The sequence below is a fragment of the Ochotona princeps genome, chromosome 1, assembly GCF_030435755.1.
Source record: "Ochotona princeps isolate mOchPri1 chromosome 1, mOchPri1.hap1, whole genome shotgun sequence".
Classification (NCBI taxonomy): Eukaryota; Metazoa; Chordata; class Mammalia; order Lagomorpha; family Ochotonidae; genus Ochotona; species Ochotona princeps.
In genome coordinates, this window is record NC_080832.1 from 170,567,951 (window position 1) to 170,587,130 (window position 19,180).

The window sequence follows — 19,180 nt, forward strand, 5'->3', positions numbered from 1 at the left end:
ACATATACCAAGTATAAAGTCCAGGTATTTATTGTCCAGATGGGTTGAACAGTCTCTTGGGGAGACCATTTCTGGTCCGTTGTTAGAGCTGGCAGAATATCATCCCATTCAACCAAGAGTCCCGACATACCATCAACGGCAATTTGCAACATTATGGAATTGATATGGTTGTGAGTAACCAGTGCGTTACAAAAAAAAAAAAAAAGCAAATTCTTAACCACAACCTATGATTAGCCCATTGATATTTCAGTTTTAGTTTTATATACAGAACCGACTGCTATATACCTTAAAATGGCTATAAGGTACCATTCAGCTGTCTCGTGTCTATTTCATTTTAGTATTTAGCCATTTGTTGTGTTGAAGTATAATTTTGTTGATCTTGGCAGATTTTAGGGTAATCTAGACTGACTTGTAACTCTAACAAGACATTTGTCGACAATTAAGGTGCTGAACTTTTTTTTGTTTGTTTTTTTGGGGGGGTGTGCAGGGAAATCCCCAACACCATGGTGAGGAGTGATTAATCTTCGTGTCCCACCCAGCGAGGCATGAGCCAATCCACGTTAGCTCTTTCCTGTCAGATTCCAGGCTCTACTTTTTGTTGTTTGTCTATTTATTTTAGGTTTTTTTAGTTTGTATGATTGTTTGTTTGCTATGAGGTGTTTTCGGAGCGATCCCGATGGTCATCGCGAGAGAGGGTGGGGGTCAGAAGCCCTGAGCGGTTCGCAGAAACAGAAGAACGATAAACGTCCTTCGGGACCAGAGAGGAGAGCTTTCTCTGGTCTGAACCTGGCTCCACCTCTGGACTGCCTGGTTTTGAACTGGGAGTCTCTCAGGTGCCAAGTGCGCATGATAACCACTACATTACAGAAACAGCACACATCGGTTTTCTCTTGATTTGTGCACAAGTGCTCAAGATATTTTCCATATTAAATTAACAGATGTTCTATCTCTTTGCTGTACATAGAATTCTGGCTTGACAATTTTTTTGCCTTCCTTTTACTTTCTTTCTTTTTTCCCCTCTCTACATACTTTGGGAGGGGGAAATATTTCTTAAATAGTTATTCCCCTCTTTTCTCTGGATGCTTTCAATATTTTTTTCTGTACCAGCTTGCTTGTAACTCATTGCGTACGCATTTCTTTGAGTTCTTCCTGCATGACGTCCACTTAACTTTTTTTCCAGATTTAAAATGATGTCTTTGACCAACCCTGGACGTTTACAGCCACAAACCTTTCAAATACACACATTGTTTCTTCCTCCCTTGTCTCGTATTAAGGATGTGAAAGTTGGTGGCATGCATTTGAGTCATTTTGAGTGTCTGGCACTGTTAAGTCTTTTTTCCTGCCATGTTGCTAATTTTTTTTTTTTGACAATATACCAGGTGCGGGACCCCTCTCAGCCTGATTTCCAAAGTCTTCAAGATGCTGTTCAGTTTTGTGGACTGTGTGCTGCTCACTTGGCTTAGCTCTCAAGTTTGTGGTGCATTGTGGAGGATCAGAAGCACATGTCAACGGAAAGAGGTCTGCCCAGGTTGTTCACAGGGGAGTCCCCCTGGTGGGTTTGCTGTTCTGCTGGTCACTCCACTCTACTTCCCGCTGCTTGGCCAGAAAGCTCTATTACCCACTTGCTGGGCTTGGCTTAGTGCTACACTTGGGGCCATAATTCAGGAAGAGACGGACCACGGAAGAATTGAACTTTCTCTGTCTTTCTGAGGTCACAATGCCTCTGAATTAAAAGGCAGAAGTAAAGAAAAGCTGAACACTATAATAGACTAGACGCAAATATTGGAACCATTCCTGAGCCTTTTTGTTTTGCTTGCGTGTTAAATACAACGAAATTTTCAAACGCATTTCATAAACAAGCAAAGTGTGGAGAATGTGGGTATCGATCCCACCACCTCTCGCATGCTAAGCGAGCGCTCTACCACCTGAGCTAATTCCCCAAACACAACGGCAGCAAAACTCTCTTCCGATTTCACTCCGGGCAGCCATAGAATTGGCACCTCACAGTCTGCAGCTAGAGGTGCCCTAGAGTTCACAGGGAAAATCCACTTCAAGGGCTCCCAGGACTCCCCTAGCTCAGCAACAATCGCTAAACAGCAAGACAACAAGCAGGACTGCTCACCTCCGCCAGGAGAAGGGGAGGGAAGGGGGGTGGGGAAAACTGGGGGGCCGCCAGACTCAGACCAGTTCTGCTGTCCTTCCTGTGAAGATGCCGGCCAGCCGCTGGGCTGCAGTGTCTCTCCGTCGGGGTGGGACGTGGGTGTGTTGATGGCAGAGAGGGTGGTGAAAAAAGGAAGGGAATATATGTTTCCGCCCGGTTTCGAACCGGGGACCTCTCGCGTGTTAGGCGAGTGTGATGAACACTACACTACAGAAACAACACCACATGCACTACCTCTCATTTACACACATGTAGTCAACATGTTCTTATCTACTACATGCATACTTGCCCCTGTTTTGCTCTGGCCCTTTGCAAAATCTTGTCTTCCCCTTTACCACTTTGGTTCTCAGGCGTCACCAAGAAACCTCTTTGGCTTGATCGTGCTCCATGTTGCCTCCCCTTTCCGGAACATGTACGGCGATGTCTTCTGCCAACTCGGGGAGCTTTCTGCACTACCCCTTCTATTCATTCACACGCCACTTCTCGCTAGCAATCCCTTTACCTGCATGTCAGGTACTAAAGATGTGAATGGTTCATCTTTATCATTTCCCTGTTGATCCCTGAAGGTCTGTTCATTTTTATACATTTTATTTTGTGACTCTTTTTGCTCACTGCTCTCTATCTAACTCACTGACTCTTCACTCTCCCCCCTCTTCACAAGGTTGTTTTGAGAATTTCTGTTGAGTTTGGTTTATATCAGAAATAATATTGCAATTTAGTTTCCTTTATCAGAAGCCTGTTTGCTCAAACTTCCTGGCTCTTATCCATTTGAAGAGAGCGTGTCCTTTCTTCTTGGAAAATCATCACAACTGCAGGACCATATTTTCCAGTATCTCATCTTTGTCCTCAACGTGTATAGATTGTCATTTCTCACTGGAGCTGGAGTTTCCTGGTTTTACTATGTTGAGTAATGTGGGATGCGCTCTTGACACCTTTAGCACCTGCTCACATCTTGTGTCTGCTATTGCTACTGTTGTTTCTGCAAGCAGCTCAGAGTGTAGCCAACGTACTCAAAGTCTGCAAGCAGCCAGGAGCTTTCTTACCTGTTTTCAATATCAGCTCCATTTCCAAAGCCGTGCAATGTTGTTCATAGTTTTCTGGTATGTGTGTAAGTTCACTGGTTTTGCTCTCACAGTTACAGTAGGATTGTTGGTCACTTACATCTCCACAGTCCTGAGCAGAATGTCAGGATTCTTCTCTGGGTGCTGTGCCCTGCCTTTTCAGGACGGTGCTACATTTGGGGCCGTATTACACAACATGAGACACAAAAGAACAAATTTGCCAATGCTTGTTGGCAAGCATGGGGAGCAAGATATATGGAGTTCTTGTCTTTGCAGGGTGTTCTGGGTACCATCCCAATTCTCTCACCTGAAATTCGAGCTTAAGAGAGCACAGTATTGAATCCACAACCATGATTATGCTGGACAAGCACCTCACCAGTGGAGCCACACCCCAACAACTAAGTGGAAGACTCCTCCCCCTGCCCCATAGTGAAAGCACAGTACAGTCAGCTGTGGGACATGGTGCAGAGAACAGCAAAAGTTAAGGTCTTGCAAGAACAACTTAGATTCCACTGAAGACACTAGCAGGGCAAAACGGCCAGGTAGGAGTGAGTTCTGCTCATCCATGTGAGCAGAGGAAATGGCTAGGCGACACAGTGGAGCTGGAAAAGGGTGGCATTTCAAGGTTCAGAGTTTCTGTAGGACAAGAGGCTACGAAGCCAACTACATAAGAGCTGGACTTAATTTGTGTCCGGGGAGGTAGGGGGAGCAGCAAAAGAACCTGCTATTCCAGGCTGTTTAAAAGTGGGTAACTCTCACGTATTAAACAGCTATGAGGTTCCCTATGCCAGGAAGTACAACTTCCACATCATTTCCAGATAGGGAGTGGAGTGGTGCCCCAGTGGTTAGCATGGTGCTGAGACTCCCACGCTGGAGTGCCTGGTTTCAGCACCACCTGTGCTTCTCATAGCTCCTGGTAATGTGCATTCTGGCAGGCCTCAGATGGTGGTTCAACTAGTTGGGTCGCTCAAGTACTTGGATCCCTGGCACCCATGTGGGAGAATGTGATGGAGTTGTGGTTTTTTATCTGTCCCAGCCCTGGGTTTTGCTGGTATTTGGGGAGTAAAGCAGTGAGTGAAAGGTTTTCCCTTACCTTTCTCTCCCCGTTTCTCTTTCTCTGATATTCTGCCTTTCAAATGAAGAAAAAGATTTGACTTTACCTGCCTTTATTTCTCCTTATTTTCTTCCTGCTCTTCCATGTGGGTCCACGTTTCTTTCCTTCACTATAATAAACCTCTTTGGCCATGGAATGCAAGTCAGGTGCAAAGGCTACAATTCCCTCAACTATAATTTGCTGAGACTATTTCTTAATCATTTTTTGAAATAAATTTTGGACATATCTTTAGAACAGCTGAATGACAATTGAACGTATTAGCTCATACATCCCAGTAACTCAATTCCACCAAACATTGTTCTCTCATTCCTCAGCAGCTACTTTGGATGGCTCTACTGACAAGTATGACCTCAACATTTCCAATGCATCATTTAAAATAGGTCCAATACATCACTTAAAAACTGTCCTGTTACTGAGGCTGACATTGTGGTGCCTTGGTAGTGGAAGGTAAAGGAAACGTGGCCTAGGATCAAGTCAAAGAGGTTTCCTGGTGACGCCTGAGAACCAAAGTGGTAAAGGGGAAGACAAGATTTTGCAAAGGGCCAGAGCAAAACAGGGGCAAGTATGCATGTAGTAGATAAGAACATGTTGACTACATGTGTGTAAATGAAGAGGTAGTGTGTGTGTGTGTGTGTGTGTGTGTGTATGTGTGTGCATGCAGTGTTGTTTCCATAGTAGTGGTCATCACGCTCGCCTAACACGCGAGAGGTCCCCAGTTCGAAACCGGGCGGAAACATGTGTTCTTGTTTCTCTTCCTTTTTTCACCACCCTCTCTGCCATCAACACACCCACGTCCCACCCCGACCGAGAGACACTGCAGCCCAGCGGCTGGCCGGCATCTTCACAGGAAGGACAGTAGAACTGGTCCGAGTCTGGCGGCCCCACAGTTTTCCCCACCCTCTTTCCCTCCCCTTCCCACACCCTTTCTCCCCCCTCCTCCTTGTGGATGTGAGCAGTCCTGCTTGTTGTCTTGCTGTTGAGCAATTGTTGGTGAGCTAGGGGAGTCCTGGGAGCCCTTGAAGTGGTTAGATTTTCCCTGTGAACTCTAGGGCACCTCTAGCTGCAGACTGTGAGGTGCCAATTCTATGGCTGCCCGGAGTGAAATCAGAAGAGAGTTTTGCTGCAGTTGTGTTTGGGGAATTAGCTCAGGTGGCAGGGCACTCGCTTAGCATGCGAGAGGTAGTAGTAGAATCGATATCCATAGTCTCTGCACTTCCTGGCTACTATCTCAAATTTTATGAAATCAAAATGAAACAGATTTGAGCACGTCAGCAATTACATTGATCTCCCAAAGCACATTCTCTCCTTTTGGTTCAGAGTAACAGCAAAGACTGGAAGAACATACTCAATTGGTCTGTCTTCTGCTGCTCTACTTATCACTGACAGCCACAGGAAATAGCCATGACTTTCTGATCTTGGAGCAAATACGTAGAGCAGTGTGGTCATCATGAGATAGATGGTTGTCATTTCTCATAGGATTTACAATTTCTTACTTCCCTCTGGGACAGACTATGCTTACAATTGGCCACCATTCCTCTCTTGGAGAGAAAGGTCTCCCTCTGAAGGTCCACATGGTCACTAGGTAAGGAGAGGACCTTGAAGAACTGAGTGCTCTGAGAAGAAAACACAGAATGTCTCAGGCAGAGAGGACAGATTTTCAATTTGTGTGTTGCACATTCAACATAATTTGAAAACACATCTAACTAGACCATTTGTCTACTTGCCAAATGGAAGAAGAGTAATTCGAACTTCCTCCCTCCTAAGACAGAGATGAGCCCTTTTCAGTCACTTTAGATTTAAAATACTCAGTTGTGTTGGGGAGAGATTCTCATTTGGGAGGATGTGTGTGCTCATCAAGCTCTGCTTCACAAATTCTCTAAGAAAAAGCCCACCTTTCTACAGGCCACAGCGCCTGCTAAAATTTCCCTTCTCCTCCACAGTTTATCTTTCTGCCAGGATTCTAGAGTCTTCCCACCTGGGAAGACAGGAAGGGTCAACTCAGTGCACCAAGGCCAGCCAAAAGCAGAGTCATCCCTCCTTCTGGGTACCAAGTCAGTTGACAGTCCCAATCCATTCTAAAGCAAGTTCACCAGCATCTCAGGGTTGTCTTGTAGCTCTAGTGGGAAATGTATCCAGTTGGAACCCTTCCCACCCCTTCTAGACAACCAAGTAGAAGAATGTTGGAGATCGTCCCAGCAGTGGCCTAGTTTAGATCTTCTTTCATCATGCACACTGTGAGAAGATGCAGTGCCTGTGCATAGTGATTGGGCTCCTCCGTCCAAGGAAGGTCTTGACTCCTTTTCATGCCAGAGGTCCTTATGGAACAGTCCTGAGGCAGACAAGTGGTTGGTTAGGTCCATCATACCTACCATGATGTTAGTTGTTTTCTGGAAGGAAACAAGAGTAAATCATTAGACAATTGTAGCAGGAAGTATGACTTGAAGAATGATACAGAAATCAGTGCATCAAATGTGGATACATATTCTCTTAAAATTATGTAACACCTTAAACAATGTGCAACATCTAATACAAAGAATGTTATCTAATACAAAGATCCAGATGCCAGCCCAGTTCAGCACAGGAATCTCGAGGTTGCCAACCTCCCTACACTGAATTGAAAGTGTAGTAATGTGAGAATGGCCATAGCCAGATCCTCTCCAACCTATAACTTAAGCTTGTTCAGAATCACTCAGGTAAAAGAGAAAATCTAGAAATGGCCAAAATGTAATAGTAGATTAACAAAACTGAGATTTAGTGGAAATGTATATTAAAAAATTATTACATAGTTTGTCCCTTGGTTTGTGCATGGTATTTCATTTACTTATAATGTTCATAAGATATGTGGGCTGTTCTGGTACTGGCACAAAGATAGAGAGGAGGATCAATGGAGCAGAATAGAAACAACAGAAGGGAACCCACGCAGATACAGCCAAATGATCTGACAAAAAAAACCAGATGACAATCCAAGCAAATGTGAAGGTCTCTACAATAAATGCTGTTGGGACAATTGGTTAATAGCCTGAAGAAACAAGAAGATAGACCCACATCTTTCACCATACACTAAGATCAAATCTAAACAGATAAAAGATCTAAACCTACATCCAGAAACCTTTCAACTTTTGGAAAAAACTGTTGGAAACATCCTGCAAGATTTAGGTGTAGGCCCTGACTTCCTAAAAAGGACACCAAAAGCAGTAGCAATCAAGTCCAAAATAAACAAATGGGACTACATCAAACTAAGAAGCTTCTGTACAGCTAGAGAAACAATCAACAAAGTAAAAAAGCAATCCACAGACTGGGAGAAGATCTTTGCACACTACACAGGTGATGGGGGGCTAATCTCCAGAATATACAAAGAACTCCAGAACAGCCAAAACACCAAAACAAGCAAACCACTCAAGAAATGGGAAATGGGCAGATATTTCACAAAGGAACAAACCCTAAATGGCTAACAAGCATATGAAAAAATGCTCAAGTTCCCTGGCAATAATGGAAATCCAAATTAAGACTACAATGACGTACCACCTAATGCCAGTAAGAATGGCTCACATCCAAAAAACCACCAACAACACTTGCTGGCTAGGATGTAGGGGAAAGGGTACATTTCTCCACTGCTGGTGGGACTGCAGGTTGGTACAGCCTCTATGGAAATCAGTATGGAGAACACCCTAACACCTGAAAATCTGCATACCATATGATCCAGCAACAGCACTCCTAGGAATACATCCAAAACACCTGTTACACGATAAACCAACATGCACTCCTATGTTCATAGCAGCACAATAAACAATTGCAAAATCTTGGAAGCAACTGAAATGCCCAGCAACAGAAGACTGGATAAGAAAGCTGTGATTCATTTACTCCATGGACTACCTCTCAGCTATTGAAAAAAAAAATGATATGCAGTTTTTTGTGGCCAAATGGGCCCAACTGGAAATGATTATGCTAAGGGAAATAAGCCAATCCCAAAAGGTTAGATACCACATGTTTGCCTTAATTTAAGATGAAATGATGTCAATCTGAAAAACCTGTAAAATGCATTATTCCGGGTCCGGTGGTGTGGCCTAGAGGCTAAAGTCCTCGCCTTCAATGCCCCAGGATTCCATATGGGCACCGGTTCTAATCCCGGCAGCTCCACTTCCCATCCAGCTCCATGCTTGTGGCTTTGGAAAGTAGTCGAGGACGGCCCAAGGCTTTGGGACCCTGCACCTGCGTGGGAGACCCAGAAGAGGTTCCTGTTCCCTGCTAAGGATCGGCGCGCACCAGCCGTTGCGGCTCACTTGGGGAGTGAATCATCGGACCGAAGATCTTGCTCTCTGTCTCTCCTCCTCTCTGTATATCTTAATTTGTAATAAAATAAATAAATCTTTACAAAAAATGTATTATTCCAACCCCAAACAGCCTGTGTGTCTCATGCAACAAGATATTGAGATGTAACCAATGAACCAACAATCAATGTGAGTCAGACTACTTATGATCTACATGAAAGAATTGTAAAACCTAATATACTTTTAAGACCTTAAGCTACTCAGAAATGTGGCAGGAGAGCAGAGAAATCTTCCATCTCCCTAGAATGTGTGAAGAAGACGTGAAGTGAAACCTATCAGGAACATAACAGGTACTCATAGACAGCAGACTCAAATCAGTATTAGACAATAGTTAAACTACAAAGTCATATAGAGGGAATCAAGAGCGATCCTGACAACCTCTTCACAGGAGGTCATATGCACAGAGCAGGGGGGAATCCCAGAGTGGAGCTGGTGGACAGGAAGAGGCTTGTATCCCAACCCTGGAGACTCTCGGATCCTCACCAAGGACTATCAATACGGGCACCAAGGACTGTCAGTTCATGCACCGAGGACTACATCCCAACTGCCAAGGAGACCACGGGGAATTGGAGTGCCTTCGGAGGCCGGGAACTCTGAGGTCACCCACCCCTGTTGGGATCTCCCACATGGGATGGAAGAAGCCCAAATCCTCCCTCACAGGATCCAAGGTCATTGGAGCAACAGCCAGGAGCCAGGAGCAGTCCACAGAAACAGAAGAACAGAGAACTTCCTTTGGGACTAGGGAGAGGAGCTTTCTCCGGTCCTTGCCTGGTTCCAACTTTGGATTCCCACCCTCTCTTGCAATGACCTTCAGGGTCGTTCCAAAGCCCCCCAAAAACAAACAAACAAAAAATTAGAATAGATAGACAGAGAACAACAAGGAAAGCTTAGAACCAGACAATAAACAGTCAGCATAAATTCACATATACCTTGCTAGGTAGGACACAAAGATTAGTTACTTCTCACTGGGGTATTGCAGATTTCTCTGCACTCCCCTCCTAAAATTGTTCTGCCTATCAACTGTTGACATATGTCTTGTTAGAGTTATAAGCCAGTTTAGACTACCCTAAAGTTCAGCAAAATTATGCTTCAACACTATAAACTGCTAAATACTAAAATGAAAACAGACACAAGACAGCTAAATAGTGCCCTGTAGCCATTTTAAGGTGAATAGAAGCTGGTTGTATATAAACTAAAATTGGAATGTCATTGAAGTAGTCACACAGGATGTGGTTAAGAACTTGCACTGTTGTAACGTATTGATTACTCAATACCATGTCAATCAATTTCATAATGCTGTAAATTGTTGTTGATGTTATGTTGTGGCTTTTAATGGATCGGGATGATATTCTGCCAGCTCTACCTTCGGGCCAGAGATGGTCTCCCCAAGAAACTGTTGGATATATCTGGACAATAAGATGCTGGACTCCATGCTTGGTTTAAAAAAAAAAAAGATATGTGGGCTGTTTATCCTCCATATTCTCAAAAACTAATCCTAGTTTGATCACTCCGGAGCTCCCACCCCCCCCCCAAAAAATATAATAGATAGTCAGAGAAATACAAGGAAAGTTTAGAACCAAACGGGAAATGATCAGCATGGATCCACATATACCTTACCAAATAGGACACAAAGATTAGTTACTCCTCACTAGGGCATGGAAGATTTCTCTGCACACCCCTCCTAAAACTGTTCTGCACCTCAACTGTTGACAAAGGCCTTGTTAGATTTATAAGCCAGTTTAGATTATCCTAAAATCTACCAAGTTCAGCAAAATTATGCGTTGGGCCCGGCGGCATGGCCTAGAGGCTAAAGTCCTTGCCTCGAATGCCCCAGGATCCCATATGGGCACCGGTTCTAATCCCGGCAGCTCCACTTCCCATCCAGCTCCCTGCTTGTGGCCTGGGAAAGCAATCGAGCACGGCCCAAAGCCTTGGGACCCTGCACTTGCGTGGGAGACCCAGAAGAGGTTCCTTGTTCCCGGCTTTGGATCGACGCAGCACCAGTCGTTGCGGTCACTTGGGGAGTGAATCATCTGATGGAAGATCTTCCTCTCTGTCTCTCGTCCTCTCTGTATATCTGACTTTGTAATAAAAAAAAAAATTTCTAAACAAAATTATGCGTCAACACAATAAACTGCTAAATACTAAAATGAAAACAGACACGAGACAACTGAATAGTACCCTGTAGCCACTTTAAGATGTATAGCTGCCTGTTCTGTGTACAAACAAAAATTGAAGGGTCAATGAAGAGTCACAGGATGTGGTTAAGAACTTGCACTGTTATAGCATATTGATTACTCAATACTATGTCAATTAATTCCATAATGTTGTAAATTGTTGATGATGTTGTGCTGGGGCTTCTAATTGATCGGGATGATATTCTGCCAGCTCTGCCTTCAGACCAGAGATGGTCTCCCCAAGAAAGTGTTAAATTTATCTGGACAATAAGATGCTGGACTCTATGCTTGGTATACGCTTGCAACAAAAGAATCTTGACTTAATTTGAACTGTAATACTGCAACAAGGTGGAGGAATCCACCATGGGAGGAGGGGCGTGGGGAGGGGATGGGGGAATCCCAGAACCTATGAAACCGCGTCCCATAATGCAATGTAATAAATAATTAAAAAAAAAACTAATCCCAGTTTGTTTATTTGTTTGTTTTTCATGTCTTCTAGTTCTAAGTACTTGAAATCCAGGCCAGTCCCAAGTTTATCTGCATCTTTAAACAATGTCCAAGCCTAATATATAGGACACCTACAAGAAGATTTCAGACGCTGAGCTGGGCTAGGAATCAGGAAGTCCAGGACAGTGTCTTGTTTACATATCCTTAGATTATCCTTTAGCCCATTTGTCCCCAGCAATCAACTGACAAGCCAATAAGCCATGTCTGATTTCTGTGAATTCTAAATATGTATATGGGATTCTCACATAGATGGTATGAAAATTACTCATGTCTGTGTGATCAGCTTCCCTCCCATTCTGTGTACAAGTTTTACAAATCTGTTCTTCTGTGTATGGAATAAATACTCACCTGTATCATTGCTATCCCTGGATAAAGCTATAATTATGGGAAGCTTTAAAGTTATGGTTAGGAGCATAATCACACACATTTTATATATTCACTTACTCATTTATACTTTTATCTGACAGAAGAAAACCAAATGAAAAGTACTCATCTATTGGCCTACGCTCCAAGTGCTGGCATTAGAAGGTGATAATAGAGGAATGGTGAACTTAGCAGACACCCGGATGCCTGCATCCCTTGTGAGCACCAATGCGAGTCTCTGCTGCTCTGCTTCTGATCAGTTCCCTCCCAAGGACTGGAGAAAGCAACAGAAGATGGCCCAAATACTTGCACTACTGCAACCCATGTGAAAGACCGAGATGGAGTTTCTGGCTCCTGGATTAATTGCAGCAACTTGGAGAGTGAATCAGCAGGTGGAAGATCTCTCTCTCTCTCTCTATGTCACTTTGTCTTTCAAATAATGAACAAATAAATAATTCTGTCTTTTTTAGAGAACTGATAGAAATTAAAGAAACTGTCTCCTTTGTCCTGTTTATTGTTGAATGTTTGTGTTCAACTTATCACATACTAAACAAACTTGAGAATTCCTAATGCTTAGCCTTGATCTGTGCCTATTCTTGAGACCTGCAGAGCCAATGCGGTTGTGACACAGCCACGCACTGGTGTTTGGAGGAACTCAGAAATCACATACAGGGACTGTAAGCATTAGCAGCAATCAGTCGCAACCCCAGGCAGCACTGAGTGAGATGCGTGGTCAGTGAGACGCAGGCAGTAGAGACCACTGGGCTGGGCAGCTCAGGAGTGGCATCAGGCCAGTTCCTCTGGACCCTCCTCTTTCTACCTCTGCTTACCTGGCTTAGTTGCCAGCAGTGCAGCTGCTCCTGTGGTTGGAACAATGTCACCTGAAAGTGAGGTCACGGCTATGTCCACCCAGTTCAGTACTTTCTGTTGCAGCTGGGATATCCATTGAGGATGGAGGGAGAGGGTGGGGAGCGGAGCAGTGCCCTCCATCTAGTCAGCACTGCAGGGGCGCCCAGGATGAACCTGACTGCTACCTTCTCCTTGCTGGGTACTGCACAGATAGAGGTCATTTCTGAAAAGCCTTTTGGGACCGTGGGAGTACTGTATAATGAAAAACTGCAGCCACACCCTCACTCATTGAGGACTAGACCACAACAGCAGAATTTCAATGTTCAGAGCCAGTGGCATCATAAATCGTGGGCAGTGAACACTGAAAAAATAAATAAACAAATAAGTACACGAGAAGGGCACATGACTAGAGATTTTAAGTCTGGATTCTCTGCACGCTGCCAGTACACAGGTCAGGAACCAGCTCTGTCACACGGGGTGCCCTCCCTTCCCTAGCGTGACTCCCCGACACAGCCACTGATTCTACACTCAGTGACCTTGCATATCAATGTTAAGCACCTTTTAAGTATTTAGAAAGTATATTTTAAGGTACCTTTAACATAGCACATTAGAAAAAAATCATTTTTGAGGAGTAGGCAGGTGAAAACTGTAGTATCTGTGGACCTCTATCCACATTATCTTCCAAGCTGATACAGAAAAGAGACATAATGCTAAGTGCTTGTCAACAAAATGCTACCTGTAATTTTCTAAGCATGGGTTGGTGGATACAAGCACTTGTGATACACTGTTTAAAAATTACAAATTAGGAAGAACCTCTTTTTGCTAATTCACATACTAATGGATGTGTGCTAACTTTTAAGAATTGAGGGGGCGGGAAATCAGTACAGCTCAAAACACATAAATATTCACCTCAAATGAGAAAACCAGAAAAGCAAATAGCTTTTCATGTGCATCTCCAAGACCTTATGACTCATGATTTACATTGGATGACATTCAAGTGTTAGAAAATTGTGACCTTGGTCACAGTCGAGCAGTTAATCTGAAACCTGTTTTTGATACTTTTTTTTTCTGAAATAAAGAAATATAGCAAGAGAAGAAATATGTTGAATAAGCAACAATTGCTAACACTCAGCTACTTTTCCAACTGGCTCCTGAGCTTTGGTTGTGCTGGGAAGGATGAGATCACAACAAGTCCAATGAAGCTGGACCCTCTGAGACCTGCTCTTTAGTGCACATTCAGTGTAATCAGGATCAGGCAGTTTCTGGACTTCACAGTTAAGAGCACAGCAGGGAGAGGGCAGATCTGACCCCAGGGACCCAGAGCACACAGAAGGAGCCAAACTCGTCACACTGACATGCTGACAGCAGTGACAGCAGCCCTGAGTGCTGGGACTCAGGCAAGGATAAACAGGCCTGGCTGTGCTGCTCTGCCACAGCTCCTGCCACAGCCCTGCAGACTGCTCAGGTGAGTGAGGGTGAGTGTGTGTGTGCAGGGGGAGCTCCCTCTCCTTCGGAAGGGAAGCTGTCCCAGACAAAGAGACAAAGCTGGACAGGGCCAGGCTGGGTGAGGGAATGTCTTACCTTCCCTGTCCTCTGTGGAAGAGGAGGGCGTGAGTGCCCAGGGAGAAGGTGGCTATCACTTCCCAGTGCATCCAGCAGCACCTGCTTGTGTGGCCCTGGATGGAGACTGTGCAGCAGAGCCACTGATGCCCTGAGCCTGAGGTTGCTGCATTTCCCAGGTGGGAGGGAGGCTGAGGGCATCAGGCAGCAGAGGGCTCTCAGCCTGGGTGGAGACCTCTTCCTCTCACAGGCTCCTGGCTTTGTGCACCTTCCCTCCTGCACTGGGAGTTTGTTTTGTTGTATTTTCACTTCCGTATCCCTTCCTTCTGATGTCCCACAGTGCTTTTAGGATGGAACATTCTTGGCTTCTTTTTCATGTTTTTATTTTTCTCTCAATTTTTTTTCTTTCATAGACCCATAATATAGTACAATAAGTGATTATAGAGACTTGAAAACGTCATTATCAGTGTGAGAACATATAATGATAGTGACAACTGACAACTGTTTTGAAAATCAGTCTTTGCTCCTGCACTGTCACAAGCTCACATGATCTTTACAGTGGACTGGGTTGGAACAAAACACCACCCCATTAAAAATTTAGGGCACTTGATATTCTACCAGCTCTAACTTCGGACCAGAAATGGTCTCCCCAAGAAACTGTTCAACCCGTCTGGACAATAAGTAGCTGAACTCTATGCTTGGTATACGTTTACAAGGAAAGAATCTTGATTGAATTTGAACTGTAATACTGCATCAAGGTGGAGGACTCCACCAGGGGGGAGGGGCGTGGGGAGGGGTGGGGGGATTCCCAGAGCCTATGAAACTGTCACATAATGCAAAACAATTAATAAAAAAATAGTGACTTATATCACATTCCTCATCAGCTAGAAAGACTCAAAATTGATTTGAATGATTACCAATAAAGAAATATTTCCTTAAAAAAAACAAAGAATTTAGGGCACTGGCTCTGAGTGCAGCCAGGTAGTATTTCCAAGATCCTATAAAGGAATGTTCTCTGGAAGAAAGAGAGTAGGAGGGGAAAGCAAGGGAAAAAAATACCAAAAGAAAAAGATAGACTTCTATCTGATCCCACCAACAGCAAGCATGATACAAAAGCCTTTGCACTCAATGTATCACCTTGGGCAGAGGTCTGGGCCTTTCTATCTCTTCCCAGTACGTTGGTTGCTGGGCAGTGAGGTTGATAAGGGGTAAGTCACTGCTGTAGGTTAAGTGCAATTCTTTGGAGAAGCCACCATTCTCATATATATGACTCATATGCATGTTTTGTGTTTTTATTGACACATAGTAGTTGCACAGATCTGTGAGCATTGGCATGATGTTTCATGCTTGAATACAATGTGTAATGAGTGGAGCATAATAAATGCCAATCCCAAATACCTCACATATTTATCTTTTCTTTGTGTTTAGAACATTCAAAGTGCTCTCTGCTAGCTGTTCCAAAAATGACAATTGCTTTTTGTCAGTGTTAGAGTCTTGCTGTGCTAGGGATGTTAGTAGTCTGGGCAACGCAAGTTCCTAGTTAGTTATACCCTTCTACCCATTATCCTTGCTCTCTGCACCCGTGCAGCCCCCACAGCCTTCCTAGCCTGCAGTAAGCTCTTTCCTAGTGTCTATTTGTAGGGAATGAACTTTTTAGCTTTCACATATAAGTGAGAACATGGGGTGTCTTTCTCTATGCTCATTTGAGAGCTGGTAATGAGGCTGTGGCAGAGGCCCTGGCATTGCCCAGTTGGGTTGATTATTGAGGATCCTCCCATGGAAGGTCCTTTTTCCTATAAAAGTGAAGGTCCTCAACATCATGGCTTAGAATCGATGGCAGTACAATAACTCTGCGGTTTTCTGGAAAGACTCCTCATGTATGTTGGACATGAACGATATGTAGTAAGTGCTTGTGTAAAGTCAGGTAGAAGAAATAACACAGACTTTGTTTTTAATTATAGTATCATCCTCTCTCTTACAACAGAAAAAAAGACACAAAGAAGAAAGCACAACGGGAGACGAGAAGCCTGGTAATAACAAGGAAAGAACTAAGACCATATGCTTACAACAGATACTGTCTTTTTTAATCAGAGAGACTGTGGATTTAAAAATTCACAGACAGGAACTTGATCACCTTCACGTCTTTGTGTTCCTCGAAAGGTTTCTCAAATTCTGTTCACAAATGTGGAAGATGACTTGGAATAACCTCACCCAGAGAATAATCTGCCTTTCTCTCACTGGACCTGGAATTGTGGGGAACTTCCTTATGCTTTTGAGATGTGTACATACTTTGGCCATGGGTCCTGTGAAAAAATCCATAGACCTTATCCTCATTCATTTGGCTATTTCAAACATTGTCATTATTTGTACCACAGGGATCAGAGACCTAATTACAATCATTTATATCAGTAACCTCCTAGGAGGCATTATTTGTAAAACTGTGGTTTATCTGAATAGGGTGGCTCGAAGTCTCTCCATCTGCACCACCTGCCTCCTCAGTGTAGTCCAGGCCATCACCATCAGTCCCAGGAACACCTTGTGGAGAAAGTTCAAACCACGCACTGCATGGCAGGTTCTTCCCTACCTCCTCTGCTTCTGGGTCTTTAGCTTCCTCATCAGCTCTAACTTACTCCACTACATCACAGCAGTCAACAGCACAAATGAGTCTCGTGTTAGAACATACATTGGGTATTGCTACATGCTGCCAGCTCCACAAATGTTCAGATGGCTCTTCCTCTGCCTCATGGCTCTTCGCGACCTCACCTTTCAGAGTCTCATGAGCTGGAGCAGTGTGTACATGGCTCTCCATCTGTGCAAACATCACAAGCGCATTTTCTACCTCCAAAGCTCCAAGTTTGCAAAATATCCCAGCCCAGAGATCAGAGCTACTCAGAGTACTCTCATTCTCACGGCCTGTTTCCTATTCTCCTACTGGATAGATTTCATTTTGTCTTTCTACATAGGGACCACCTTGAAAGAGTATTCCACAATATTAAATATCAAAATGTTCCTAGAATTGGGTTATGCCAGTCTCAGCCCCTTTGTTCTGATCAGCAGGGTTCTTTGCTTTAGTGAATGCTGGAACAGTCACCAGGAATGCAGGAAAGTCCTTCTGTGCTGACTCCCGCAGGTACAAAGATGTGTCTGTAGGGACTGCCTTGCCAGAGTGCATGAAAGGAATTAAATTCATTATGGCATATAAAAACAAACTTTGTTTTAAACACGAATACGGGACCAGGTCATGTAAGCTGGTTCAGTCAGTCTAGGAACATAGAAAGAAATATTCTTACCAGCCTCCCATTCTGTCGCCATTGCTGCTTTTAGTCAGTTATCTGATAATGAAGAGAAAAGAGAAGTAGCTGAAAAGGAGACCACATGTATTTATTTTGTATTTTGCTTTTAATGTGGTTTACATATTTTAGAGTGATGCATGCCTCTGTCAGCCTCTGCTTAGAGTGGGGAGGGTGGAGGCATGAAAGAAGGTGAGTGGGACATGGGTTTCAATGTTTTTCTTTCTTTTTCTGCTGTATCTGCAGGGTGGGAGGGGTCTAAAAGCATGCTCCTTGCTGTCACACTACATCAGCCCCCAATTACTGATGATGCCTTAGAGATCCTGATTTAGGCAAGTGTGTTCCAAGGGTTTTATTTGAGTGGTATCGATTGCTCTGAGAGGCTGTTGGTTTTGTTACCCCAGGGTTGAGAAAATCTTTCAAGGGCTATTGGTTGGCAAAGTCCACCTTAGAGCATTCACAAACCCAGATATTTGATTAGTTTGGCCAGGACAGTTGTTCAACCTGAGCTGCATTCCGTCTTCTGACAAGGCACTGGATGTCCTCTGCTGGCCTAGATGAATCGTGCATCTGGTTATGCAGTGCACTGTGCAGGAATCAGCACCTGATGAGGCCAGTGTCAATATGTGCACTCCGAAGTCAGACCACAAATACTGTGATTTTTCCCTGTGGCCAGGATTTGAGTCCAGTGATATAGTTGGGGAGTCCCTCAAGAAACATCACCTGAGGTGATCTCAGAGCTGACTCGTGTGGGGCAGTAGTGCAGGGTCCTATTCAGTCTACCACCTGCTCTAGCCAATGCACATACTGGAGGATGTAGCTGCCTGGTCAGCTCTCAAATTGATGGGCACTATGGCTTAGCTCTATTCAGCCCTCACTCCTGACACTTGCTGATGAGTGTTGTATCCTAGCCCAGTCCTGCCTGCCCCCATCCCTGGTTCTCATGTGAAGCAGTGGATATGGCAGCCTGTCCTAGCACAGCCCACACCCCAACCTCAATTCTGCAGATGCCAAAAGGTGCTGTGGCTTAGTCCAGCGTGGTTCACCTCCAGACCACAGCCCACATATTTTCCAACTAGCTCTACAACCTTGTTTGATCTCTGCCACCCCCAGTCTTAGCTCTAATACTCACCAATAGGAGCTGGGTCCTAGTAGGGGAGTTTCCCATGTTTACATACCAGGCCTGCTCCCAGTCCCAAGTTTCACACCTACTGGTGGGAACAGGAACCCTTCCCCACATAGTCTGCCCCCAATCCCGGCCTCTGCATGTGCCAGCCAGTAGCTGGTGATGCTATTAAGGGAAGCCCAGGCCTCCCATTTGGGCAGGTACCTTGGTTTGGCCTAGACAACCCTCCAGTCTCCCCCTCTCTAAACCTCTCTATCTCAGCTCCTGCACCTACTTGTGAATACGGTGGTCTTGTCTGTGGAAGCCCACCAAAGTAATTCCTCACTTGTCATTGCAGTGGCCTGGTCTTTGGAATCACCCAGAATTCATCCCACATTTTCCAAATACTTGTAAACTTGGTTGCCCCCACTGCCACACATTCCCAAACCCCCTTCCCCAGGCAATCTGCAGCCACTTGCTACAGTGGGCCCCAGGGCAGGTTTCTGGTGTGGTTTTTGGAGCCAGGTGAGACTATGTGTATTTACACACACATATACACGCACATGCACTATGGAAACACAAAAAAACTTCTCTAGAAAACCCTAAGAAATATTTGGATACATTGGTAAAATTGTACTGCTTTGCCACCTCTAAATACAGGTTTG

At 44.4% G+C, this 19,180-nt stretch overlaps 1 protein-coding gene and 2 non-coding genes across 3 annotated transcripts; 1 reads left to right on the forward strand and 2 right to left on the reverse strand.

Moving 5' to 3' along the window:
• Positions 1-1,867: 1,867 nt before the first annotated feature.
• TRNAA-AGC (transfer RNA alanine (anticodon AGC)) lies at positions 1,868-1,940 on the reverse strand. Its single transcript has one exon. It is a non-coding gene; the product is annotated as a tRNA-Ala (tRNA).
• A 365-nt stretch (positions 1,941-2,305) lies between these two features.
• On the reverse strand, positions 2,306-2,378 carry TRNAV-AAC (transfer RNA valine (anticodon AAC)). Its single transcript has one exon. It is a non-coding gene; the product is annotated as a tRNA-Val (tRNA).
• Positions 2,379-16,311: 13,933 nt separating this feature from the next.
• Positions 16,312-17,241, forward strand: LOC131481513 (putative vomeronasal receptor-like protein 4). Its single transcript, XM_058670549.1, has one exon. The coding sequence runs from the start codon at positions 16,312-16,314 to the stop codon at positions 17,239-17,241; it is 930 nt and encodes a 309-aa protein (XP_058526532.1).
• Positions 17,242-19,180: the final 1,939 nt, after the last annotated feature.